Source organism: Amblyomma maculatum, chromosome 9 (genome assembly GCF_055883805.1).
Source record: "Amblyomma maculatum isolate TAMU_Amacu chromosome 9, ASM5588380v1, whole genome shotgun sequence".
NCBI lineage: Eukaryota > Metazoa > Arthropoda > Arachnida > Ixodida > Ixodidae > Amblyomma > Amblyomma maculatum.
The window spans coordinates 78,576,024-78,604,023 of NC_139352.1; the positions used below are offsets into that span (position 1 = coordinate 78,576,024).

The window sequence follows — 28,000 nt, forward strand, 5'->3', positions numbered from 1 at the left end:
TCTCGTCGTTTTTAGGTTTACCTGGTACGAACGTGGTCGGTCTCTTCAAAGCTCTGTTTCGTCCGATACGGCAGCATAAAAATAATGTAGAGAACACACCTGTTTTGAATGGCCTCTGCTAAATTAAATGCAGGGACCACTCTACCTTAATCTCCAGAGACCATCACGCCTTCATCCCTCACTTATGGAACACAGCCCAGACAAATTCCCTTTTTTCACTAGCTAAAGGGCTGGCCCTAGTCGCCCGCGTGTGGAAACAGGCTCGAGCATTTTGGAGCACGTTTCTTAGGTCTAACTACAGTGAACCCAGTTCACTGTAGTTAAACGTCGTTTATAATTGCCGTCTTCGTTTTCTGAAGTACAAAATCTATAATCAAATTCCTTTTAATGCACGTTTGAGTTTCCAACTTCACACTAATCTCTGACAAGACAAACAGCCAAAGCATGTAGCAACCACTTGGAACAGACTTGCAGCAAATGTAATGCTTGCTTGTGCACTTCCGAAGTGAACACCTAGTCTGACCTAATGCACTCTTATTTTGACTTGGATTCAAATGTAAAGCCTACCACTTCGATGCACTTGAGCAGAGATACTAATTTGGAGCCCAGATGAATGGGCATGACATTTCCGCCCAATATCTTGTGCATATCTACCTATTTTATTTAGAATACAGCTCAAAGCCCCCAAATATGGGGGATTACATGATCCTTTTTGATTTTATGTCTGGCCTTATCTGATAAATTCCCGAGAACTGGTAATTTGGTCTGACAAAAAGGCGCCTTCAGACCACATAACTCGGCTTGATAAGCGCCGCTCTCATACTTTTAGCCTACTGTGGGATCACAGATGACTGCAGCGCCACATCGATCGCATTGTTTGTAAACATGGAGGAGGTCTCGGGCACTCCCGACCCTGGAGAAGTCATCTGCCAGGAAAGGTTGCCGCGTACGTTCATGAAATTATAGCGTAGCTACTGTAATCAAACCAGTTTTTTCCAACGAGGGTTTCTCAAGTGCAGTTATATTTGAGGAGCAGACTGCAAAGATTTTATGAAACAGCTCCCACTGGTCTAAAACACTGAAGAACGCAGCCAGCACTGGGTTTTTGAACTGCGAGGTCAATCTTCAATGGCAAAAATCCACAAAGCATCTTCCCTCACCCTCTCCAAATATCCATGGGTCTCTGTCCAGAACCTGCAACTGCAATGTGTGCATTCAAGATGAAGTCATCTGTGCAAAATGAAAACCATTTTATTTCCACTCGCGAATGTGATCCGTCGAGCACAGGCATTTCAACAAGGCTTCGTGGTTGCTAAACTACTACACCATACACTAAATTCTTTCTTTTTTTCCAGTCGTGCCACTTCAGCTTTTATCTCCTCCTTCGAAAAGCTATGCTTGACAGTTTGCAGCAGACCAACAATGAGTGAATGGCTTATGTACAATGCACTTGACATAAAAACAAAGTTTCATGGAGGAGGTCAAGCATGCCATGTACAGAAGCTAAGCTCCTGAACCTGACCCAAAAGTCAAAATTAGGTTGTTTAATGTGAAAGAAACAAAAATAAAATCACTGGCGCGAGCATACAAAATGTGGCGACAGAGAAATTCAGTGAAAGATTACACATGCATGAACGGCATAAAATTACAACAAAATGGTGGTCTACCATTGCTTGTCCTGTAATGAAATTACACTTCACTGCGTGCAAAGAACGTTTAAAAAACAAAAGTTGAAGGAATCAACACATCCTTTTGTTCTCAACACAAAACAAATGAACTGCCACCGGCCGATTGCTGCTTGCACGCAGAGGTCAGCCTAGCTTGCTATTCAACACAGTTGTCTCATCTACCCATGGTTGAACCAAAGCGGCACTCCAGGTAGTGCAACGCGAGTCTGTAGAAGACATGAAGAGAGCAGCGGAGGTCAGTACAAGGTGGAGGCATTAAAAAGGATCCGCCTCAAAGAGGGGTTGTCCCTTGCTCAGCTGTACTGCAAGGACTTCTGGCCAATAGCCAATCATGAGATGAGCTGCAAAACACATCAGAAAAGCTGTCAATTCAACACATCAATTCCACCTCAGGTGTCACCATCACATTACTGCTGTTGAGAAGGTGCACTTTCCAACAAAGAATGAAAAGAAAATTAGACTGCAAATGTGTCAAAAGGTTTGACAAGTTTTAAAAGCAACAAATCCAAAACATTTTTTCGCACATCTTCAAGTATCTAGCATAATGTACGAGTGGAAAGAAAGAGAAAACAAGAGGAAAGGGGAAGAAGGCCCAAAGCCTTGAGGTTTGTTTCAGTACTTTCGCTACCAAATGCTTCCTCATATGTTCTACATCATGCAGTGCTTAAGAAACCGGAAAGCTCAAACTAAAATTATTTGCAATAACATCAACATTTTCCTCTCATTACAATGAATAGATAGATGCTGGATGCTTGCCTATATGTAGCCTAAAGATTTTATTTTCCATGCAATTTGGCTGGTGCAATCAGTACCAGCCAACCATCCCTGTGGCAGAAACCACAAGGTAGCATGGTTCATTGCTATTCTACGGGTTGATATAATCTTCAGTCTTATCAGAACACAGCAGATGATGCTGTTTGTTTATTTTATTTATTCGTTATGAGTACCTATAACGCCCACAAAGAATTATTGTAGGGGGATTAATCAAATATTGGGAACGCACCAGCAAGGTAACACAACATGTAAATGAAAATATTGATACTAAAGAGTCATTTTTCAATAGGGAACATTTGCTTTTATTTAGTAAATGGCACCTCTAAATGCCATGCTATTTTGCATAGCACAGCATCGGCATCACTATTAGTTGAAAGCAGCAAAAAGTAGCAACGCAGAATACCGAAAACGAAATGCAGGCAACACCAGCAATCTATGCAGCCCGAAACACTGCGGCAGGTGTCAAAGCTCTTATGCATAAACTGGCTTAAGGCACGGAACAAGAAAGAGGGGGGGAAAAAAAAAAAGACTGCTCTTCCTCTTTATACAGTAATAATCTTGGAAACTCGGATAATTCAGATTTAAGGTTCCTGTCAAAGAGCATGTAAGTTTATGACATCGGATGCTAATTCATTCGGATGAGGAATCGCACCGACAACTAACGCAGCGGACAGGAATAGACCTGTCCGCCACGCAAAACCTGAACCGCATGAAACAGTGGTGCCTACGCAAACAGGCACGACAACGATCGGAAGTACCTTGTTTCCTAAAAATAGCTCAGTCAGTGCTTCTCCTAATTTCATGCCATCCCCCAGCTGCGCCCAAGATGTGCATCGGTTGGGCATCATGCTGTTCCAGTGCTTGTACTATCCCTTCCGAACATTCACATGCCGCTTCTGGCATGCTGAAACTTCGCACTTCATCGCGATGCTTTACCCACAGCGTACACTCTGTAAAGAAGCATCCTCAAAACGCGATGGGGCTATTTTGTGAAGAGCAATCACCGCTACTACACTGCATCAGAAAGAGGTGGCGGAAGCCTATACGATTTTGACGCACTGCTTGAACGTTCCAGACAGCGTGCACAACAAAACCATGAAAAACCACCATTCCCATCCGAGTTTCATCCTGGGCAACCGTCCTACAGGTCTCTAACAAAAACAGCACACTACAAACGGGACAGAGAATAGAAGACCTGCACACAGAGCTGTATGCGCGTGTGTGCTCAACTTCTACACTCTGTCCTATTTGCAATGTGCTATTTTCATTGAAGTCATGTACCAACTGACCCAACACCTTTTCGTAATGAACCGTACAAAAATTACTGCGATGCAAACAGTTTTCGGTGAGTTCTTAAGGACCATTCAACAATTTGAACTGGTTAAATCGAACTGAGAGCAGAGAGGAAGCGTGCTTCCTCTGCAGCTTTTCAGACTGCAGCAAAACGAAAGCAGAAGGGCAAACCCAATGCAGATTACTGTCCAGGAGCCTACTAGGCCACAGTGGCCTGCATTTCTACAGTTTTTGTTTGATTAAATTAGTGTTTGACATTGCAATTCGTTTTTTCCATTTTTCTCAAAATGAAAATTTTGCCTACCCTTCTATTTTGCGGGTGGCATTGTGGCTCTCCTACTCCTTAGATTGTAATGATTTTTATTTTTACTTGCTCGTGAGTGTTAAAGGAACACAATAAAGCTATTATACAAGGTCTCAACTGCATGAAAAATTTTTAAACATACGAAGATGTAGAAAGGGGGTGGTTGCACTTGTGAAGCTGAAACTTAAAACTTCCATAACTTTGGCTTGTAGTAAGGCAGGAGCACAAAACTTGTTTTATTGTGTTCCTTAGACATTCAGGAACAGATCCATGTGCATTTTAGCAATTTCCCTTCAGTAGATATTTTTACAAGCTTCCCGCAAGTGTGGAACAGCAAAGTTGCTGTAACTACTCAGCAAATTTATGTAGAAGAAAACTAACAACATATTTGAAACCAGCACAAGAATTTACATAAACCCTGCAAATTTCATACTGACAGGACAAATATTAAGAAAATTTTGCTCAAGACCCATGTCCCCCCTTAACCTTGTAAGCTGATTGCTTGCATGCCTGCAAACTTATAGGCGGTGACGGTGGTGTGACACGGTTGTTGATATCTCTCGAAAGCCCTCGATTCGATGGCAATTGTAACTATCTGCGTGAAAGTAGCATAAGAAAAGCCCATACTACTGCTAATAACAGATAGGAAGTAAGCTGACACAGGACATACCGATCGCACTGTTGACTTGATGTACTCTTTCTTTCCGGACAGGTCATGGTTAGGATATTTGTCGAAAACCTGCATAAAAGAAAAGAAAAAAAGTATGGTGTTTCACAGTCCACAATGTGGAGACGGGAATACCGAAACACTTGCAAAAAGGACAGTGGAAACAACAGAATTGTTTTTTAAGAGAAGTAGGCAACATTTTTCACTCTGGCACCATAAGCAATCAAGAAGAAAGGATATTATAAGGTATAACCATAGGTGACTGCATATTGAGTCTCTTTGATCTGAAGTTCAATATTTCAAATTCTTGGATGATCCGAACTGTACTATTTGGTCCTGCCAAAATTCATAAAGCACAGCGTAGACAGCTTATATAATGTAGGCTGCGGGGCTGCAAAAATCTGCACTACACAATACATGCCAGATGGGTAGCTTCCTTTTCAAAACTCCTTATTAAACAGTAAACAAAAAGCAACTCACTAAGTTTGCTGCATGCCTATATAACATACTGCGCACACCACAACTGTTACCATTACTGTGACCGTCACCGCAGAACCTCCACATTTGCACTGCACACAATATGATAAAATATCACTTGTCCTCGCAAGGAACGTGAGGCATCTCAGAACGAGACCTTTGGCTGGAAAATAAGCCTTGCGGTGAGGCTGACAGAGGAATCCTCATTCAGTGTATCCTGCACTATTGAGCGTGAGCACAATCACGGGAGCGAACGGCGCTAGTGTCGGCCTAGGGGAGCAAGTGGGATCACGTGACTCCTCTTACTGCTACTGAAGCAGACGCTCAATTGATTTTGTGCGTTTATTTCTGCAGTTTGGGTTGATATAGAGTGCCAGCCTTGCACCTTTTGATCTTGCATCGTGACTGAGGCTGCTGAAGTTTATTTAAGCTGTTGCTACGGTCCGTTACTGCTCTGTATCCAGACGTGAGGGAACCCAGCGCAAGCTCCCACTGCTACCCCAAACATAAGCGCACAGAACCTTCTTTAAGGGGAGATGCTACTCGAAAACATTTTTTTCTTAATATTGATGCTAGGTGAATGAAAATTGCACCACTTATAGAGATTGATCTCCTCTTTCTAAATATGCTTTTAGTTTTAAAATAGCTTAATGTTTTCATATTCTAAATGCCATGCATAAGTGAAAAACAATGCATGTTTGTGCAGCTGCTGTACACAGCAGCAAGCATGGTAGGGCAGAGCCAACTAGTTCTTCTTGTCCCCAACACTCCACTGAGTGCAAATAAGCAACATAGCAACATTCCCTTGGCATGCAATGTTTTGAGACAATTTTATATCTGGTGCCTTGTTTTTAGTGGCTAGCACCAGATAATTTTTTAAATTTGCATGCCCAAAAATACTGCTGATTGCATTTAAACCTAGATACTTGCATTCTACACATCCTAAAGATTATGCATGCCAAATTTGGTGTTGATTGAACTAAAATAACGACATAAAATATTGTGCACAAAACTCATATTCGGCCCAAAATACGAATTCGAGAAAAATGCGATTTAAAGATACAAAAGCTGTTTATTGCTGTTGTAGCAGCACTATCTGCATGAAAATTGCACACAATGCAGGCCAGGGTATTATGATACAGTGCACAGTTTTAGAATTCACCAGCATCATATGTTGCTCCCACAGTTACATTGTGAGCAGCATTCTCAAGGCGTGCTTTCTTGGCTATTTAGTGATGCTGAGACCTTGCTTCTGTCAGCCACTGCTTTGTAACCACAAGGTGCACATTTTTTGTTATGGCATTAAACTCCTTATGGTGCACTTGTTTCGGCAAACCAAGAACCACACAAAATCGGGAAAGTTGATTGTATCCAGCACCAATAACGAGCGCCGCAACCCCTGCATTGACGTTCACGGCAAAAATCTCCTTCGGGCTGGCTGAAGGGCGTCGTCCACCGGAGCTGCACACCGTGCACGACTACGACACAACAGACGTGGCACACGCTACACTGCTGCAACGCAGCTCTAGAAACGACGAGAGTCCTTTTCACTTCTTGGCCAACTCGCGAACGGAAAGTTAGCAGCGTCCGCGCTCCCGACATGCTGCTCGCTCGCCAGTGCGTTCGCGGCACCGATCTCGCCGATAAAGGCACTCGCCGTACTAGGTCTCCTCAACGCTCGAAGATCCTTATCTTCTTATCCAATGCACTGACGAAATCGTCTAAGCTGTCACTGAAACTTCAGTGCCCAGCCGGCTTCGAGCTGTCAAAAGTGTCGCCTCCGCCGAGGTTAGGCCTAGCTTCCGCGGACGTCTCCACTGCACGCCGTTTCACTTTGCCGGTGACTTCCCTTGAACGCGTGGTTTGATCGGTACTTTCGACACCGAAAGTCACGTTTCTTCTCGGATTCTATCAGAGCGACGAGCACGAAGATGCATGAAATTTTGAAAACACGCCGAAAGAAAACTAGCGGGCAAGCGTGACAGCGAGCTACGCGTCGCATGAAGAGCAGACGAGCTATGGCCGCTTCCCACACTGACAGCCAATGGCGTGGTCGAAATCGCACCACGTGATTTAAATGGCCAGTGAAAATGCTAGGTTTGGGCGGCGAAACTTTTTTTTTTTATTACTTGCTGGGGGTTTGTGAAGCGGCAAAGCCAGCTTTAGGGAGAAAAAGCGTAGGCCTGCCGCCTTGCAAAATTTCAGTGGCGTGCGACGCCGCGATTTGACGCGTCACGCGCTTGAACATGGGTCGTATCTGCCCCTTCTTTAGCCACCTTGCGTGCTTTAACAGACTTTTTAAATGATTTCGCGACTGTTTTCGGCTCTGATTTTTTTATATATTAAAGAGGAAGGATCAGTGTTGCTGAAACAGACAAAATCACAAAAGTGACTTTTTTACTGAAAATCGCCGTTTTTCGACCCGCGTCTCCCCTTAATCAAAATTTGAATGGGCAAATCAGCGAGTGATCATTCTTATGATGTGCGCAGCAGACATTTTCAGCGAGCGAGATTTTGTCCATATAGGGTTAAGGAGGGGTCCAATAGGATCCCTCCCAAAGGAGGGATCGTGCGAACGCTAGAAGGTCTCAAATTGTTCTAAATAAACGCCTTGACATGGAAGTTTCACCGAAGTGAACTAGAAGATTCTGCCACCTCGGGCAGTGGTATGCATAGTGAGTTGTCTCAGGCAGTCTCTCCAGTACTGTAGTAATTTCAAATGACAGAGCCCGTGAATGAACGAAAGATAGAGCATTGCATGCACGTTGTGATGTGCTGAAATATGCGTAACTTGCTAAAAAATTAATCCATGTCATCCCCAGTACTACGTTCAAGGGAGCAGGGGAAAGGGGCCGCTTCCGCTGGCGCTATGCGAAGGCGCTCAGCATCTGTCAGGCTCCTGACAGTCCTCTGCTCTTGAAGAGGACTGTCTCCCGATTACCTGGACTGATTACCTGTGCACTGACTGCTTACATCTGACTGGTTGTGTGGTAGCTTTAGTTTCTTTTTTCTTTTTCATAGCAGCGGAAATGCTGCATCCAGTGTGCGTAGTCGTAGCAGTAAAGCTCGCCAACTACGATAACTCATTCAGTGAAGTGCTTTTTTGCCGAATGAGTGGGTCTCATACCTCAAAATAAGCTTATACAGGCCTAGACGGAGGTGTGTATTAAATAAAGAAATGAACCTAAAGCTAACTCGCAACTGAACTGCCTAGAAAAGCAGCCCACAGCAGCAGTTCAACGTGTGTTATCCCACTTACTTCGTTATGCGAGCACTTCCGAGAAGTGGCGCCACGGTATGTCCTCGCGCCCAATAGTGACAGCCTACGACATTGTACCTCCATTTTGCTTCGGTAGGACCGCTTCTGTCATTGTGCAAATCATTTGGCAAATATGCAGAGGTGCGTGAGTGAGTGTGTATGTGTGTGTGGGGAGCACGAGTACAGCTATCAGAGGCTTTAAAGGGTTGGTGTCCAGTAAGGACATAAGGATGCAGGTAGCAGACCCGATGCAAATGCAGGCATAGCCATGAACTGACCGCATGAATGACTTTCTTCATGGTGATCTCCTCGAGGTCTGCCCCATCCAGGATCTTCCTGATCAGCTCCTTGATGTCTTCTTCCTGAAATGACGCACAAAATCAGCCCCACATCATGAGATGCCACAGGTAGCAGCCATTTTCAGGCTGGCACTTCTACACCGAGTGACTCGGAACCGGTAACCTTTCCTACTAGGGACAAGCGTTGACACCCGTGTCAACAAGGCCAGTTTAGATTGGCAATTAAAAGTGGAAGGCCTTGAATTCCCATTTTCACTCAAGCTTAAAGCAGTTGTGGTAGAAACTACACGTGAAAGGCTGCCATGATCAGCTGTCTATAAACTAAACCCTGGGGTGCCACTACCAACAAGAACCAGTAGTCTTGTATGTAAGCAATAAGCTGACAAGTATGACCCGAACAATTAACCGTCATCAGCATCGAAAATTAGCCGAACTAGCAGTGGCTTGCACGCATCACAGCATGTAGAGGGGATAAAAGAGTTGTGCTTAGTCAAATTCACACAAGCTATTACATCAGAGTCAAGTTTGTTATGAATGAGTTCAGCAGTATTACAAGCAACTACCTATTCCTAAGAAACAGAAACCAGAATGCATTTGGTTTAGGATGCAAAAAGCCAGGCCAAGTCTACTCTCAGCTGTTGCGAGCATTGCAATGGAGGCAGGCTCAACCATTTTGGAGCAGCTCAAAGATCAGTAATGCATTCCTAAAGCATTTCAATTATATTTTGAAACATGTGTCTAACAACTGCACTTTTCCAGACATTCAATAAGAAAAAAAGTGTCTCCTTTTTTTTTCAATGTTCAATGCTTTGCCGACTACATATGCATCTCTGACAAAACGTGTACAGACGTTTAAAATAACGCAGCTGACCTGAAAACAATTCAGAACCAGGCAGAAAATACTTGTCAATGCCAAGCTTGACTAAAAGTTTTTGCCTATTGTGACCTGACAAGACTTAACAGTGGTGGAATCTACCACTTTGATGCGCTCATGCACTGCCACTGGTTTAGTGCTCATATTTACAAGCGCACAGTTTTGCCCTCTATCTTGTGCGCCTTTTTTTTTATCCTCCACATGCGACGGTAAGTTCCTGGACCCTGGGCAGCAGTGCCTTAGGGAAGACAGCTGGCACTAAGCGGTAACCTTTCCGCCTTCAGTTTTACTTCACTGCCTTCTTTCTGCCAGTGGCTTTTGCTTGAACAATGCTGGGGCTTCTTCAATTTCAACATGCTAGCAATAGGCCCTGTATGGTTTTCCCGCAGCCTTGGGAGTGTTTCCAGTGAATGGCACCTTTCGTTTACAGGAAACCAGTGTGCAACAGATCATTTATTTCGACGCATTCGCTTAAGTCATGTCGCCTGAAGTGCAAAGTGCGAGAGAAAGTTAAATCTCATTACAAGAGACACTCGGTTATAAGAGACATTTAAAAATGGTTTGGTTGGTTTTCCTATGTCGGCCATGTTAACAACATTGCACATAAGAGACATGGCTACAAGAGACACTCGGTTACTAAGGGCAACTTTTTGAGGTCCCTGGAGTAAATTCTTCACTATTTAGAAGAGACACAACCCAGGTGTGCTCATGCAATGCATCTGGAACGTACCAACTCATACATGAACTTCAGATTTCCTTAACTAAATTCTGTTCCATATCTGTGTCTGTTTTGTATACATCCGGAACTGAGGAGTGCTTCCCCTTCAAAATGACCCTGCTGTTTCAGCCACTGGCATCGCATTACTGTCACCTACGAAGCCAAATGCATGAATGACATCCAGCATTTTTAACGCCTCGCTGTTAAAATTTGATCACAAGATGAATGCTCAGAATCCTGATGTCTTTCTCTTTGTGAACATCTGAGGGTGACGAGCATGTAAGAGTGCTTCAAAGGTATTAGAGCAACAGGAACGCTTGCAAAGTAAAATGCTTTACCTCCAGAATTTGGGAAGGAATACACTCTGCACTGACAAAATACATACTAGTAGTATGAATAAATTCTTTAAGCTTTCGTGAACAATTTCCTGTTAATGCGTGTGAATGCACTTATATGCTGATGTGCAGTAAACTAATCAACAGATCAACACAGTGCTTTTAGAATTTTTGGTTACAAGAGACCTTGCTTACAAGAGACACGTTTTTCGGGTCCCTTGAGTGTCTCTTGTAATGAGGTTTTACTATCCATATTCTGGTAATAGCAGGCCATCGGACTGCGAGATAATTCCAAAATAAATTATTCCCGGAGAAAATGTGTTGTGTAAAATAACAGCTTTTCTATAATGCCTTTGGCAGTGACAAGAGTGAAAAAAGTGGCTCTACACACACCAATGGCAGTGGGTCACATGAGTTAGGGCAGTCGGCAACACAGTTTATGCAGACAGTTGTGCGCTGCTTAGCACAACTGCGCTGTCCTGCCTCCACTTTAATTCTGTTTCAGTACGCTTTACAAAGAGGGGAGTACATTTTTGCCCATACAATCGATACATTCACCATAAAGTTTTTGGCATGTACGCACATTCTAGAACTGAGTAGTTGGCCACATGCAACTGGGGACAGCAGTCTTGAATGCAGGCTGGTTGACTATGCAACAAATATACATCTCGTTAAAAAAAAAAATGAATTGCAGCTTACCGTGGGCTCAGTGTTGTCATTGGCCTTGCCAGGTGGGGCTGCTGCATCTCCCTTGCCATCCGTGACAGGCTTCTCATCTGCTTCATCCTCCTCGTCCTCCTCAGACTCTGCATAGGAAAAACAATGGAAACCGGTGTTCACCACCCTCGTCCTTCCAAAGGAAAGCAGCGCTAAAAGGACTGGGTACCGAAAGATACAGGAGTGACTAGTCAGACTGAAAGAGCACTTGCCCCAGTTTAGTCATCCCTTTTACGCCTGCCTTCATCGTTGGGCAACCAGCAACCGACTCCCTTTCTTGCCCCCATTAACCTCAAAGGATGCATCGCAACCTAGGCTACACTGTGCTAGACATGTACAGGGTCGTCCACTTCTAGCTAGAACACGGTCACTGCTTTTAAAGCAACATTGTATCTGACGCAGGCAGATATCGATGCAAAGCGATGCAAGCACACAGAGACACGGATGTGCTGCTTCACATGGCCAGCCACTTTAGATTACTGCGTGGCCGGGTCGGATGCAATGACACCTTGAAAGCAGTGACCGTGTTCTAGCTAGAAGTGGACGAGGCTGTACATGGGCCACACTTCAGAGCCCGTGTTTGACCCAGTCAAAACTACACGAGAACCTGACCTTCCAGAAAGTTATGCGCAAGAAAGGCGGCAACAAGGCCCCATTCTTTGACCGTTGCTTTATAAAACACGTGCCTCTTGCGGTGCCAGCAAGGCACCACCACTGCTTTCTCTAGGCCGAGAAACAAGAGACCCTCAGCACAACCCTGGTCAAGCTGAGTTCAGTTAAATGTCGATGTAATGAAATCCTTGTTGTAACAAAGCATTTTGGCTTTCACGTCACACCCACAAAACATCATTTATTTTTAGCCACAGTACAATGAAGTAAATTTTTGGTGCAGTTTTGATGTAGTGAAATTTCGTTCCTAGCTCAAAACGAACCGAAGGAAAAACGCGAAGGTGAGCACAGCCCGGAATGCAGTTGAAAAGTGCATGGCTGACGTAAATGTGGGTGACGGTGGAGACCGCCTCATACCATGCACCATCCGGGGTAGTACGAATAAGATTCGCAAAGGCAATGTCAGTGAAATCCACTAGGCAGCATGAGCACCTGTACAGCCTGCAAGATGAGACGCAGCTTTCATGGATGCCGAATGCAGAGGCAGCCTGTGCTCAAAGGGAACCCTGCTGTGACTATGCATTTATTCATTTTCAGAAGCCTCGGTAGAAGAACTGGAAGGGTAGGCACGCCTGTCCGCCTGAAAATCTCACTTCAGACGCTGTCACATGCATGAATACGCATGTGCTGGCACTTGCGACACAAAGCAACAATGTGCGGCGTAAACTACCTTTCGGTTCATCTGTTGTAATGGCGGGTACTGTTCACGACGTCGTTGCCATGTAAGAAACAAAGCAATGTAACACACCACCATCATTTCCTGGCCCCCTCATACGCCTTCAAATAGGCAACGTGATTGAAGAGTCGCATTTCGAAAAGGCAACAATGAATGTGAAACCAAAACTATATGGGTGCATCATTGCCACCACACACGTGTCATCCACTTCCACCGCAATTAAAGGCTTTCCCTGAGAATGTGTGAGTCAAATGTTCTGGAGGGTTCTCTGCATGCCAGGAGAGAAATTTAGATGCGGAGAATTTTGCCGACTTCGTTTATATGTGTACACAAGTCTAATTGTACGAGCTTTTGCGCCAGCCCAAACCCGTGCTGAGCTCTACATTATTCCACCGGATGCCGCTCGATACTTGATACTCCGAAGCTAGCTGCATGACTACACTCGATACCACCTACCTCTTTAGTATTGAGTGTCGCGCCATTCAATGGCACAATGTAGAGCTGCGCATAGCCTTGGGCCATGAATAAAGCAACCATCAACAGAAATATATATTGTGAGCCTTCCGTGGATGTTCTTTAATTTGTACATGCCATGATCTTCCTCTTTCATTTGTACATACCATCATCATCGTCCTGCGGCGCCGGCTCCGGCACGCACCTGGGTTTTATCATCGGATTAAAACACTAGACAAGGCATCGCTGGCCTTGCCATCACGACCTTGCCGTCTCAACCTAGCCTTCTTTCACAAGTGGTGGAGGTGAAATTCGATCCCCTTGCTGCCTTGGGCCCTGCCTCTCGCTGGAGCTACGTTCCGGTCCCCGTTTGGCAACTGCCACCATAGTCATGTCCACCAAGAGCAATCCCGACCCGGCCGGACCCTCTACCGCGGCTACACCGCCTCCTCCGATGGTGCCCACACGACAACGCGACCCGCCGCTGTTCACTGGTCGTCGTGACGAAGACGTCGATGACTGGCTCGACACTTATGAACGCTGCAGTGCCTACAACCGGTGGGATGATGCTTTAAAATTCCTGAACGTTTCTTTCTACCTTATTGAGGTCGCCAGGACTTGGTTTATCAACCGCGAGCCCCACACCACAAACTGGCCCACCTTCAAGCAGCAGTTCCGACAGTAATTGTAAGGAAGAAGATACAGCACCGACGCTAACGACGATGAAGACGCCGATCAGCTGGCGCGCGCACGGAGAAGCTCGGACTGTCTTGTTCGGACGAGATTGTGCTTCACTCTACAGTCGTCTTGTGTCACCGGTCGCTGTCTCCAGTCCTTCGAATAACCCCCAATACACCCCTCATTTGGTGGAGGTGCGATGTAAACACACACACACACACACACACACACACACACAGAAAGAAGAAAAAAAAAAATAGTAGCGCACCTGTGTCCCCTGTGGTGACAACAATGATGCCTAATAACTGGAATTGATAGACGAGAAATTTGAATGAAGTGCACTTCAAATTAAAGCACCCCCCCTGCCATACACTCTATACTGAAGGGTCAATTACACATTAAGTGACCATGAAGTTATTAGAGTTAGTGCACGCAGAGCTTGAATCGATAGAAGTTTGCCCCTTTGTTGCGCAAGCTGCAATGCACAAGCCTTGCGTTCCCCTCGACACACCATGTGCATATGGCAACATAATTTAAGCCCCACAATGCGGCACCACACTGCTGCAAAAAGTGAATGCAGGTGAGGTTATGAGAGAAGCCTCATGCAGGGGAAAAAAAAAACAGCTTCCTGTGCTTTCAAACAGTCTGTGAAATATGGTTGATTCGTTAGCCTCATGCCAATAAGGCCACAAAATGAAAAACAGCACTCTCGGCAGCCCCTGCAAGCAAGCACTCCCAAAATGGACGCCACTTTCCACCAAATACATTCAGCTGAACAGGAGTTAAATTTGTCTATCCATGCACTCACCTTGCTTCCTCCTGGCCTTCTTCGCAGGTGTGGCTTTCTTGGCCGGTTCAGCCTTTTTCGGGGGTTCAGCCTTTTTTGCAGGCTCAGCTTTTTTCACAGGTTCAGCTTTCTTTGCGGGCTCTGCTTTCTTTGCAGGCTCTGCCTTTTTCACGGGCTCAGCCTTTTTCGCTGGCTCTGCCTTCTTTGCAGGTTCAGCTTTTTTCGCAGAATCCGCCTTCTTTGCGGAATCTGCCTTTTTTGCAGAATCCGCCCCCCTTTTCGATGTCTCAGCCTTCTTTGGGGGCTCAGACTTCTTCTTTGATTCTTCTTCCTCCTCCTCCTCAGACACATCCTCTTGGTCAACCTCATTCTTTTCATTGGCCTCTTCCTTGGAGTCATCCTTTTCATCAGATTCACCCTTATCGTTGGCCTCCTCTTTCTCATCAGACTCGTCCTTTTCATCCGATTCGTCCTTCTTATCAGACTCCTCTTCGTCTTCATCCTCGTCTTCTTCCTCAGATTCCACTTTCTTAGCAGACTTCCTCTTCTTGGCGGGTGTGCTCTTCTTGGGGGTGGGCTTGGCCTTCTTCTTGGCCGGTTTCTCGTCTTCCTCCTCTTCGCTTTCAACTGAATTCTGCAGAGAAAGATAGAAAACGCATTGTGGAAATGGGGTCTATTCTTGCATCAAACACAGCGTGAAAAGCGTAACGACACAAGTGGTTTGGAGTATGGCTTAAAGCATGACACACAGCCCAGTCACAGAATGAGGTGCAGACATGACGAAAGCAGCTCAAACACAAGTTAACAATATTAGTACAGGCAAGTGTTACATGGAAAATGGCAAGTTGAGTTTTCCAAGCGTGTGTGTGTGTGTGTGTTCTTTATGAATTTCTCGGGTTTCACCGTCTTGAAAAACTCGGTCTACTAACCGTAAAGGACAACAAGATGTAGAATGTTTTCGCATGGGGCACATTTAAGGTCATACTCCCACTGGCTATGTGCCAACCTGAAGGCAAAAAAAATTCAGGGGGACACTCAAGTTTATGACGCGATAGCGTAGGCTACCAGCCGACATATAAAGCCACGCTATAACTAAATCATGCCAGCAGACGGCCACCAATGCCGGATTTTCAGTGAACTGTTGTTGCCTTAAAATCAGAGTACAGTACAACCTCGTTAATTCGAAGTCATCGGGACCGCGAGAAATCTTTGAATTAAGCGGGTTTTCGAATTAACTGAACACACCAAGAAATAAGACTTAGGCAAAAAAATGCGTTGCAGGAACGTGTTACCTTTATTCGGCATATTTTGAATTACTACTGAAAGTAATCAGAGATGCTGGTTTGCCGCGTCCGGTAGTTTGCGGCTCCTAAGGTCATGCTCTCGAGTTGGTCAAATAAACGAAACATCTCTGAACTTCCACCGCGGCACTCAACAAAACTGCGGATAACGTTCAGCGATCCGATAACTTCACCAAGAGCAGGTGCTCGGGGAGGCTCGTCGGTGTCGTCGTCGCTATCGTCGCTGTCATCGCGCATGTTCGTACCAGCAGTGATCTCACTCTCCAAGTCAGAGTAGCCAGTCTGCTCTTCGCTCTCAATGTTGATATACTCGGCGAAGCCGACTGCGTTGGACTCATCCTCGGTCTTCGAACAAGCGGCCAACTCGGTCTTCGAACAAGCGCTCTTGCCTGCTTCCTGGATCAAGCAGAACTTCTGCTGCAGCGTTAAAGTCTTGTACTTTGGCATTTCTGCACTGCTACGGTCACAAAGCTAGCACTTCTGCACAGTCCCGCCCAAAAAACGGCACAGTAGCCGACCCCTAACCACAGCGCACAACACAAAGAAATGGCGCAGGCGAGACCGGCGTGCCGGTGGTGGTGGCGTACTTGCAGCGTCGGAGGCACGGGGGAAGAGTGGGCGAAGCACACCAAGGGATGGAGTGGGGGCGAGGTCACGTGATAAAAACCGGGATGCCCGCCGTGTTGCAGTGAAGCACGTCTTCTCCTCTGCAGGCACGTGTTTCGGCGGTGCGCGAGGCGCACTGTGGACCGATTTTTGTGCAGAGAGTGCTCCGGCTGGGGCGCTTCGCCTATAAATCATCACCATTACTATGTGGCTTTACCTCGCGGCTCCGTAGGGCCGTCGTTTCGCCGTGTTTGCGGCGAAACATGGATCAGGCATTGCCACATAGCAGTCCAAATTTTCGAATTAACCGGGCTGGCGCAGGCCGCCTGTTCGAATTATCCGGCCAAATTTACATTGGAAAATACGGGACCGCAGAAAACCTTCGAATTATCCGGGATTTCGAATTAACCGAGTTCGAATTATCGAGGTTTTACTGTACTTTGTTCATGCCAACACGGGTGAGGCTGGGTCCACCCAAAAACTTTTATACCATAAAGAGTCGAAATAGTCTTTTCACTGCGGTAGTTTTCAGTCTACAGCCTCACAAAGTGAACTATGCTTTTGCCTTTGAAAAGCCTTTTAGAATGCTGCATCAGAAACCAAGCCCCAACTACTTTGGCATGATTTGGCTTTCCTCAGCAGGCTGCAGGAAATTTTCGCATCTGCAGAGACAATTTTCAGGAGATATAGAGCAGTGAAAGTGCAGTAAAAATTTGACAGGTAGTATACTGGTGCAGTGAACGTGTTAGAAGTGAAACACCAACACTCCCACACTCACCTCTGCCTCACTCTCGGACTCTTCCTCGTCTTCATCATCATCATCAGCTGGCCGCTTCCTCCCTGTCCTCCCCTGCAAGTCCAAATCCACTTGCTATATTCGTGCATAAACACATTACACTGTGATATGCTGCACATAGAAGGGAGGGAGGCATAGAACTGGCATATTTAACACTGTGGGCATGAAGAATTCAAGTGCTTGAACCTAGCAAGAAAGAAAGCGTGAAACAAATGCCGCTGTTCTGTAGCAGCACAGACCTGACTCCCGTAAAAACCTTCCCTGTTAAGCTAAGCACACATGCTATCATATCCCCAACAGCTTGTTTTTGCATGTAGCAGTGAGGTAGTCAAACTACGCCAGTTGAAATGCTTTCCACACGACTGGAGTGAGATGGCGAATGTGCCAAGTGTTAAACACGTCACCCGAGAATAGGGCTGCCTACAATGGTGACAGTTACAAATGACTGAAAACAAATTCATCAAAATCTCCCCACAGTGGTGCTTACCTTCTTGTCTGCTTTGGGAGTGCCAGTCTTCTTTCGCTTGGCCTGACCCTTGGCCCCAGGGGACGATCCAGTGGACTTTCCTGGGAAAGAAACAAGAAAAAGACTGCTTCTAACTGGCTAACAAGGCCCATTCATGTGTAATAAAAAACGACCCTTCAGATAGCAACTTCAACTAATACCCCAGTCACACAGCACTTCTCCAAGGTCTTTACTGCAAAGGTAGTTTATTCCATTAAAGGAGCAAAACTAAAAAGGAGAAGTGGCACAGCTATACGGCAAGCGAAAAGGAGATGACGATAATTCAGGCATTCTACGTGAGCACCATCCGTCGAGTGGCAATCACAATGGTTTTCAACCACTGCGAATTGAAATGGCGCTAGTAAAAGCTACCAAAATTGAAGTATATATCTTTTAGCTTAAGTGATAAGTGAACAAGACTGCCCTCATTTATGTTAGGAAAGTAACTAATTCATTAACAAAGAAAGATTCTGAAGGTTCGAAGCGAATGTTTATTAACAAAAGTTTTTCCATTTTCCTTTCCATTCTGACCACATAAACACTCAATCTCCTTGTTCCGTGTGCAAGGCACACTTTGCTTGTGCGAATTTCAAAGTAATTTAAATAGGTTGTGTTCCATGAACAAATGAGCGACGAGACCCAGGACGTGAAATCAAAATGCGAAAAAATCACATTAAATGTATGAAACAGCTGAATAAAGCGTGGCAATAGGAAATAAATAGTAAACAGCCAATCACAAAACAAAAAAATGCTGGCACAAGAAAAAAGCAAAGGAGAAAGAACACCACATTAAACGCATGTCACAACGAAGAGACACATATGTCGATGCAGCTGCTGAAAACGTTCAAAGCCCTCTATCAACATTCGAGGTTTTTAAAGTTCATTTAAATGCAAAATTAACGCCTAAGTAGAGTCAATTAGGTTTAAGTAGTTAACACCTAAGTAGAATCAATTAGGTTTAAATATTATATTGAAAGCTATATTTGTGTCAAGTTTTTTGTTTTATTTTTTTTTTCCAGCTCGCTCGGTGGCCCTCATGTTTGGGCTGCTCCTTTACGTAGCTGAAGGCCGCTGACGACTGCCTTTCCCGCTACGGTCCTTTATCGCAAAGGGCTCACGACTTTGCCATGTAGCTGCGAGTCAACCACCTTTGGAGCAACCTTAATTCTGAAGGCCATACAGGTGTCCGTGTAACAGGGGTATAAAAAGTGAAAACCAATTAGCAGATTGTTTCAAATGACTGTTTGCCACATGCCTACCATAACCACAAAGTGTACACGTTTGATGGCCACCTCGAATAGCTTTCCACATGACTGCATCGCCCAGTTTGCACACTGCAAACTGGGCGATGCAGTCATGCCCTTTGCTTGCGTGCACAAAGCGACATAGCTCTTAGCCTGTAGTCATCGCCTTGACTTTTATGTTACACTGCACTTCACTGCATTTTGCACATCCTGTAGCCACCATAAAGAAAACTATGGGTGTACCACTAGCATTCCAGCCAACACAGAAAAAGAAACCGACAGACATGGGCAGGCATTGCCATGTGAAGAAAAGGAGAGCGATGGTTTTGTAGGGCAAAGAAGTGGATTCTAAGAAAAAGCAAGCGTAGCAGGTGGGCATTTTTGAAAAATTCTAAAAGAGATCTGAATATTATACCTCTGTCACACGGTAACTTTCAATTCTCATTGAACTCGATCTGCATTGAGGTTTCAAGAAGGATTGAAGTGTCCCATGCGTTTTCAGTGAGCATTGAGAAATTTTCCCCGTGTGCGCTTTAGAGCTCATTGATGACTAGGGTGTCAACGACCGCTTTCTAGTGTGCTTGAAATCTCAAGAGCGCTTGAGGAAGCAGCTTGAAGTCAAGCAGAATCGAGCTCGACTGCACTTCAAAGTTGCCGTGTGACTAACTCTATCTGCATTGAGTTGAATGCAGATCGAGATCAATGAGGATCGAAACTGTCCGTGTGACAGGGGTATTAGTGACAGCAGGCCACAAACTTTGCAATAAATGACTCTGCTAACATGTCTCGGCTGCATTCTGACGCACTCTGCCACTTACACGCCAACACGCTCTTCAACTGAAAATTCCATACATATACATTTCTAATTGAAGGAAGTCGTAGCACTTTTTGCCAAGTTTCCAGCTCCCACTTCATGTCACACCGTTGTTGTGTAATGGACTGCATACTGTTGTTCTGTCGATGGTGACGACAATACTCAACTCTTTGCAGCTGCCTTTTTGGCACCCGGCAGAGGCTTCTTGTTGTCAAAAGGCTGGAGCAAGAAGTTGAGGATACGCTCTGTGCACTCGTCGACCGTGCCACCCTTCTCCAGGTCCAGCACGCCCAGCAGGTCTCGCTGAGCTGCCTTCTTCAGCCTGCATCATCCATTGGCGACCCCTCTTGTGACACCTGTTCTACCAACTTGCTTTATTCATTTAGCGCCATCTCTTGGAAGCCCCTACAACTCTGTTTTTGTCTACCTCAATGAGAGGCACACAGTTCCAAATGCAATGAGGTCAGTGACACCGAAGGCAACCTAGTCAGGAGCAGAAATCTGTTACCCCATCAGAAGACACTGAGATCTTAGCTGAAGACTCTAGTAAAATTAAAGTTAGCAGAGAAAAGAAATAATATTTCAAGGCTGGCTTGAAAGAGTCCGTGCTTCAAAATAGCTCCCTACGGAAGGCAACGAGCACACACACGAGCATCAGACCATCCACCATTAAATGCAACTTGTGCTATCGAACAGCTGTGCAACTTATGATGCCCCCTTTACACAGCCAGAAACAAAGCTACTGTCTGTTTTCTCCCCAAGTAACCGTTGATATCGTGTTCAGGTTTGTATTGCAATCTCATTGCTTGCTAGACTAATTTAAGTGCGTGTAACGCACATGCACGCATGTTTCAAGACGCAAGATGTTAGTTGGGATTGCTCTGCCCAAATTCCAAGTATAATTCAACAATATGCTACCCCAACGTGGCCCAGGGATTCATTCGGAGCCAGCACTAATACGTAAATTTGGCCTTCAAACGCCATGTGCACTCACTTTGACACCATCTTTTGCCTCTTGATGTACTCGGCAGAGTCCTTGTCAAAGGGGAACCCACTGAACTTGCGCAGGTTCTTCTTGATCTCAGACGGCTGCACGAGATAAAATATCTTTTCTACTGACTACTGACTACAGCACAGAAGCAGCAGCGGAAACGAACCCTTTCTCTAGACAAAGGGCTTGTAAAAAACTAGGTTCTTTGGAATAGTTTTTGGCTTCCCTGAGCTTGCCTCAAACTTTAATGTCCCACTGTCCAGCTTGTTTGGGGACTGATCACGCATTGCACTTGTTGAGATCAGCCTGTTTTTCACTATTCAAATAACTCACCATTAATTGAAACTGGGGCATTTCTTGAGAGGGCTCTCTGCATTTGCATGGCAGGAAGGAAAAGACGGCAAAACCCTTGGGTTCTCGGCACTTTTTGGAATCTATTGGGCCCATTATCCTGCATGCCACCAGCTTAGCAACTGATCGCAACTCACCGACGTGCCAAATGAGCCAAGGCTCTTCGTCAGCGTTCTTGCAATGATGGAGACGTGCTCTAAGCTGGTGCCACAGAATACAATAAGGTCAGACCATTTTATAATCAAGTCAGATTGTGAACAAAAATTAGCTTGTTATATCCAGTCCCTGTCTTAAAAGTATGCGCAGAAATTCCTGCAAGCAAGTCTCCTAATAAATTTAAGCAAAGGGAACTCAAAGATGGACCACACAAAAGCTGTGAAAACATAGTTTTTTTATTCAAAGCTTGGCATCAAAATGAGAAATCTCACCTTTCGTTTCGTGTGGGACAGCAAGACTAAACCTACAATTACGAATGCAGGCCCAACGCACACACAGATTTATTGAAAAACAATACAATCATAGTTTGGCGGCACATGACAGTGTTTGACAGGACAAAATTCTTGACAAAATCAATAAAATGCAGCCCTTCCTGCACAGCTAACCACCAGTGCCTTCTCTAAGTAGAGTCTCAACTACCAGTCGATGCCGGCAACCCCTGTGGCAACCTGTCTACATTGGCCGCTCCCCTCCCAATAGAAAGCACTCCCACGAAACCTAATTTAATTAACCAGTGCTCAGTTTCAGCACACTTACTGCTTGCTGTCCTGCAGTGGCAGCCACAGTTACACCTTCCAAGCTTAGCAAATAAGAAAAAGGGAACACAATAATAATAAATAAAAGCAAGTGACAACTCACAGCCCCGGGACGTCCGAAGAGGACCCGGTGAAGGACCTTGAGGTTGTCAGCACGCTCGCGGCTGATGTTGTGCTCGATACGAGGGCATTCACCAAGGGGCGTGCCCTTCCCTTGCTCGGGCGGAGGCCGTTCGCGGGCTGCCATTTTGAAACTCACGTCCAGGCGCTCCACCTTTTTGCGCTGCCGTGAGCCCGACAGCTCCAAGGGCTGGTCAAGCAGGCCGACTGCATGCACCAAAGGTCACAGACAAATGTACTTAAGCCTGGGCACTGAAAATGTCAGAGGAGAGATATAAACATCACAAGACTTCATCAGCAATGTTATTTTCACTACAGAAACAATTGGGTGATTTATTCAAAAAAAGATGACTATCGTAGAGTTAAATTTAGCTAGCTTTAAAGGGGTCACGACACCAATTTCGGAATACAAACTGCTGATTGCATCCGATTCCTAATGTACCAAGCAACTAAACCATCGAAGCTGCAGATATTTTTAAGCTAGTATTTTCGATCCTTCGTGAACGGTTTGCTGATCCGGCAACCGGTGCAGCCGCTGACGTCTTGCTGCATGTTCTGTACACGAGCGTCAACCGCGGTTACGCTGCGCAAGCAGTAAGCCGATGTGGCAGACAAAACCACGGTTATGCCGCTAAGTGCAGTTACCACAAACTGAGCTTTTTTACATCTAGTAGTGCTTTTAACCCAGGAAATAGCACCGCCTGTAGACGAAATTCCTGTGCACGCCAGCGCCATAGTACAAAAAGGTGCACGAGCTGGCCCGCTCCAACAACCTGAAACCTGCCTCAAAAGCAACACATAGAATGTGCAGTGTGCAGTGGCGTCCGACGGCGCAGCAGCAGCATACTGTATAATGTGCGCCATGCTACATATCAAGGCGTCAATGCCCCGTCGATCCCGTCTTAGCAGCACCGTATGCACTGTTTGTTGTCAGGACGTGAGCCTGGCTTTTCCCTAGTCGCCGCTAGGCCTAGAGCATTTTGTATCGAAGCAACAGCGGATGGCAATTTGTAATTGACCAGCGACGCATTATTGTAAATAGGCTATTAGATCATGCAACTTCCCTACTCTCAACCCCTCTGTTTTGTAGTAAAGGTGAGGTATGATTATTTTCGGCGACGCCTTGACAGTGGAGCTAGCGTACATACAAGAACATCTGATGGGCGCTGCACGGGCGGCAACTGCTACATGGCTGTGAGCAGCAACTCCCATTGCATGGGTGAGCATTTCTCAAGAAGCATTAATTTTAGAAATTTATTTTCCTGAGACCTAATATTATTAAGAGAGAGACAATTTTTAGCATGCATTTCTGCAACTGGTGCAAGGCAGATGGCTTGCGGGAAGCACGACCAGTATGGCTGGCGCGGCGGTGTTTACAGCGGTAGGGGCAGTGCTGCCATCGGACAATGGTGGTGGCAGGTGGAAGGAAGGTGGACGTGTGGGCAACAACTATACTTCGTCTCACAATATATCTGCAGCACTGCGAAAGGCAGAGGAGCCCTTGCAACTGTGCTCCTGAGTGCCTCTCACCCCTGCACACTATAATAGAGAATTGTGCTCCTACTGTCACCCCCACCGGGGGCGAGAGGCGCACAATTGCCTATTGTAGTGGCCGTGATCCTGATATGATCCTGATTGGACCGGGGTGCCTCTCCCTTTTGCAGTGCTGCAAACATCTTGTGAGACAAGGTATAGACCTCACTTCAATACAGGCTGCATATTGTTTTCAGAAATATGCTGCGTAATGTCACTGGAAGTCATGCTGGTCTGTAAACAAGTGCAAACACAGCAAGTACAGTGTATCGGCAGCTTATCGGAGCCGGCACAGCAGCAGACAATGCAGCAGCCGATGTCAGTTTGTGACATCACCAAACATTTCAACATGGCGATCGCTGTCAGTGGGAGGAGCTCTGAGGTCTCAACTTCAGTCACTTATTTCGATATAAAGAATGCGTCTAGGGAGCTCGAAATTCGAAAATAACATAATTAGGTCTAGTATTATCTGCCAGACTACAAGGCTGTAATATATTGGATCAATAAATATTAAAATATTTATGGATGCCTGAGAACAATACTGTTCACAGTAGTACCCTCCAAACCCCTTCACCACAGCATGGTCAATGTTTAAGTGACGTTATGCAGCGCACCCCGAGTAGACACGATGCTAGCGGCCTCACACCAAAAGCAAAGTCTTCCGAGCACTTACGCCTTGGCTCCTCCTCCTCACCACTCTCCTCCGCAGAGTCTCCATCTTCCTGCTTGTCCTCTGGTGGTGCTTTCTCCTCCTGCACCTGCATACAAAAAAAGACAGCGACACTAAGCCTACGGCATTCGCCAGCTGTGGTAGCTTTAAAGGCATACAAACATAGGTGACACAGCACCAAAACAGTCCAGTGTTTTTGGTTTGCCAAGTGGTCAGCATGAAGCCAGCATGCCACGGTGACTAAAAAGTCTAACTCCACATCCATGATTGGCTACATGGCACCAATGCAAATTTGGTGGTCATAATCATTTTAAGGACCGCACATTTTAACGAGTTGAAAAGGTTTCCTGATGCATTCATTTTTCTTTTGTGGAATCAGTGCCTCGTGTCAAACAAAAAACACATCACAGGCAACCTTCCTAAAGACATGCCGGCTCACCAGCTATCCACTTATCCTTTACCAAAAATTCTCCCAGAGCAAAGTCAAATTATCATCTATAAACTTTGCACACTGTGACACATCGATGCTGAACGCCTTGGTTTCCACTCAGCACATGAACATGTTGAAAAGAGCAAGCTGTCTTTTCCCAGTAGCGGAAAAAGGCAAACCATGTCTGTGAGAAATGCGAAGCGCTGAAGCAATTTAAAGTAGCAGCAACACAGGGGTCCCAAAACAGATATATTGGAGCAAACTAGCCACGGCACAGTCAATAAATCCAGAAGTTATTTTCAAACACTGCTTATAATGCCATTTAAATTCCAAATTTAACAAGCACAGCAGGCTCAAAATGGCTGAAACTTGCAGGATACATCACAAATGCTTGACAGTTGGTGCTACAGGTGGCCCGTCTGCACCACCAAGGTGTTAACTAGTTAGCTGGCTGATCAAGGGCTACTGAGGTGCCATGGTCACCATCTCAGTTTGCCTGTCGGTTTGTTTACATTTGACCACCGGACATTCTGTGGAGCTGAGTCATTTTAAGAGCCAAACAAAAAGCATTTTATAAGCTGATCAATGCAGTCCAAAATTTCATGATCAAATAAAAAAAATTTTCATTTTAGTTTTTTTTCCCATCATATTATGAGTGTAGGGTTGTTCTCAATAGACCTCAAGATTCTGATCGTCATTTGCAAACCGGCATTGTGTCAATGTGCATTGGGTATAATATGGTTTCCTTGAAACCAGCTTCCCACCTCAACATATGCTGCAGCCATTTACATCCTGCTCATTCTTGTCTTCCTTCCAAAGCGTGAAAGAAAATAAAAAAGCAGTCATGATGCCAGCTACTGCAAAACACTGCCCAACCACTGCAATCTGCAGACAAAAAAATGCAGTGCCTGTAAGAAGAAGCACTAAATCCCGTAATATGTTATCGATGTACAATACAGAATGCACTGACAATGAGAGTACATGCATATTTTGAAATGACAAAGGCACAATTCAATAAAACCATATTAGAAAGCATAATCACTTTTCATCAACCACTTTTAATATTAATACACAATGCTCACATTCAATGTCTCAATGTCTCCCACAGCAGCTGAATTTTTCACAGTATCACCAATGTTCTTTACATGAAACTCTGTGCTAATCAGCTGGTGATTAAGTACTACATGTATACATGACTTTTTCTAATTATGAGATCTTTACAGGTCTGGTCATGAGAGGGTATCGGGCTGATTTCTCTGAACAAAGGTACTCATTTGCAGTGCACCAGGGCTGTCTCCGAAATCGCACACACAGCTACTTTTACAGAAGCGGATTTAATACAAACTCTAAAAGAATAGTGCAGCGTTTCTCATACTGAGACAGCATAGCAATACATGTATTCATGCCTGTATCACAAGCAGGCGAAACTACTCAAAATGGTGTGAACTGCATGTAAAACACTGCCCACACTTTGCAGGACTATCAAACACAGCAGAATCATTATTTGTTGATTTATGGGGTTTAATGTCCCAAGGCGACTCAGGCTATGAGATGCCAGAACAATTATTACCAAACTCGCAGCACAAACCACTTGGTGGCACATTTGCAATTGATTGGACGAGAATACCGCATGTTAAAGAATAAATGAGATTCGCAAAGACTACGATAACGCAACTATATTAACCTGCTGTAGGTTGTCGTTTTGTTTTACGTCAGTTTTGACCTACGGTTGCGTTGCTTTCGAAGACTAGATTACGGCGCATTTTGAGAACTTTAAGCGCAAGGTCAGGACGGTTCGGACTCACTGTAGGCTGTGCATGGCCTTGAATAAAATGCCAAAAGCGGTACACGAGTGTTTCGAAGGGCCCCTCTAGTGACATCGCGCCTCAAAGTCACCGCAGCGGCAAACCTTTACAAACATTTTCACTAACAACCGTGGAAAATACGCTGTGCCGCATCAGAAATGCCTGACCAAAGACGCTGAGCTTTCGCGACGAAGCAAAGACTCAGATTAGAGAAGCAGCCTCTTTTTATTTTTTCTCCGACACGTGGTAGCAGTGTATTTTTTTTGTGTTTGCGGGCGACGCAGGCTGCATGTGATGCAACGATTTAGACCCCAATAAAGCCTGGACAGCAAATAGACGACGACCCTGAGCAGGCCGTATCGACCTGTCATTGCAATAGCGAGACGTCCACGCACGAGCTGCAAACAGAAGCAGCACCGGCGACACAATCGCGGAAGTCCGCTCTACCTGCATCACGCCGACAAACAGGCGCCAATGGCAGCGCGTATTTTTCTCAGCAACCGCAGCCTCGCTGGCACCAGCAGGAACAACTTGGCGAATGCTATAAGCGATCGCGACGCTTCGACACAGCAGCTGAGATTTGAACCTTAGCAAGAAAGCCTGCGTAACTTGCCGCGGGGCAGGCGCGCAGCGGGGAGGCAACACAGCGACTACGCGCTTAGGCCTAAGGTGCCTATCCGCGCGCCCGTTTTGCCATTGTTTTTAACGGGATCTAGTCCTAACACGATCCGCAAAAAGTGCACTGCCGGCCGGACGGATTGCCCTCTGCAGCGCTGTCAGTGCGCCTCGAAACGCTATTCGTATGCAACGCTCAGGAGCCGCGAGGTATGCACGTACCACAGCGCTTTGCACTCACATTTTTCACGTTGTTTTCAACCGGCATGCTCTCCGACTCCGACATCACGGCTGCGCCCTGAACATGAACCCGCGTTCAAAATGGCGGGTAAACGAGTTCGCCGCGGTTTCGACCAATCGCAGAGCCGCGCAAACAGTTTTCGACAAAACTGAACTGAAATTACTCAGTTATTGTTATCATAATTTCCTCAAAACACTTTTTGAGATTGTTCACAGGTTTGTTGAAATTGAATTCTGTCTTTTCCGTTTCCAACACGATGACGCGATGCGAACACAGTGAAAACCGCGAAGTTTAAAACCGGAAACGAATGCCTGATTAGTGCACGCTTGCTGTTCGGATATACTTTACTATTCGCACTGTTCATTAAAACGTTCGGAGAGAATCAGAAAGTATATTTAATGAAACACAACGTTCGTGGTGATAGCCCAGCCTATCAACATAGGGAGAAAAAGCTCGATCGTCAGACATTAATTCGATGTAATGACTGATCGCTATGACAATTGGAAGAGGATGAGGAGGAAAAACTTTTATTCTCTATTTTCCTTGCATCCTTGAACT

The 28,000-nt window shown here is 45.4% G+C and overlaps 1 protein-coding gene across 1 annotated transcript; it reads right to left on the reverse strand.

The window, feature by feature from the left end:
• Positions 1-1,233: 1,233 nt before the first annotated feature.
• Positions 1,234-27,582, reverse strand: LOC146179533 (uncharacterized). Its single transcript, XM_084579184.1, has 12 exons — positions 27,443-27,582; positions 24,355-24,439; positions 22,132-22,355; positions 20,929-21,023; positions 20,102-20,256; positions 17,859-17,938; positions 17,354-17,425; positions 14,690-15,302; positions 11,388-11,494; positions 8,741-8,824; positions 4,730-4,798; positions 1,234-2,029 (listed from the first exon to the last, which is right to left on the reverse strand). The coding sequence occupies exons 1-12, from the start codon at positions 27,485-27,487 to the stop codon at positions 2,018-2,020; spliced, it is 1,641 nt and encodes a 546-aa protein (XP_084435310.1). The 5' UTR covers positions 27,488-27,582; the 3' UTR covers positions 1,234-2,017.
• Positions 27,583-28,000: the final 418 nt, after the last annotated feature.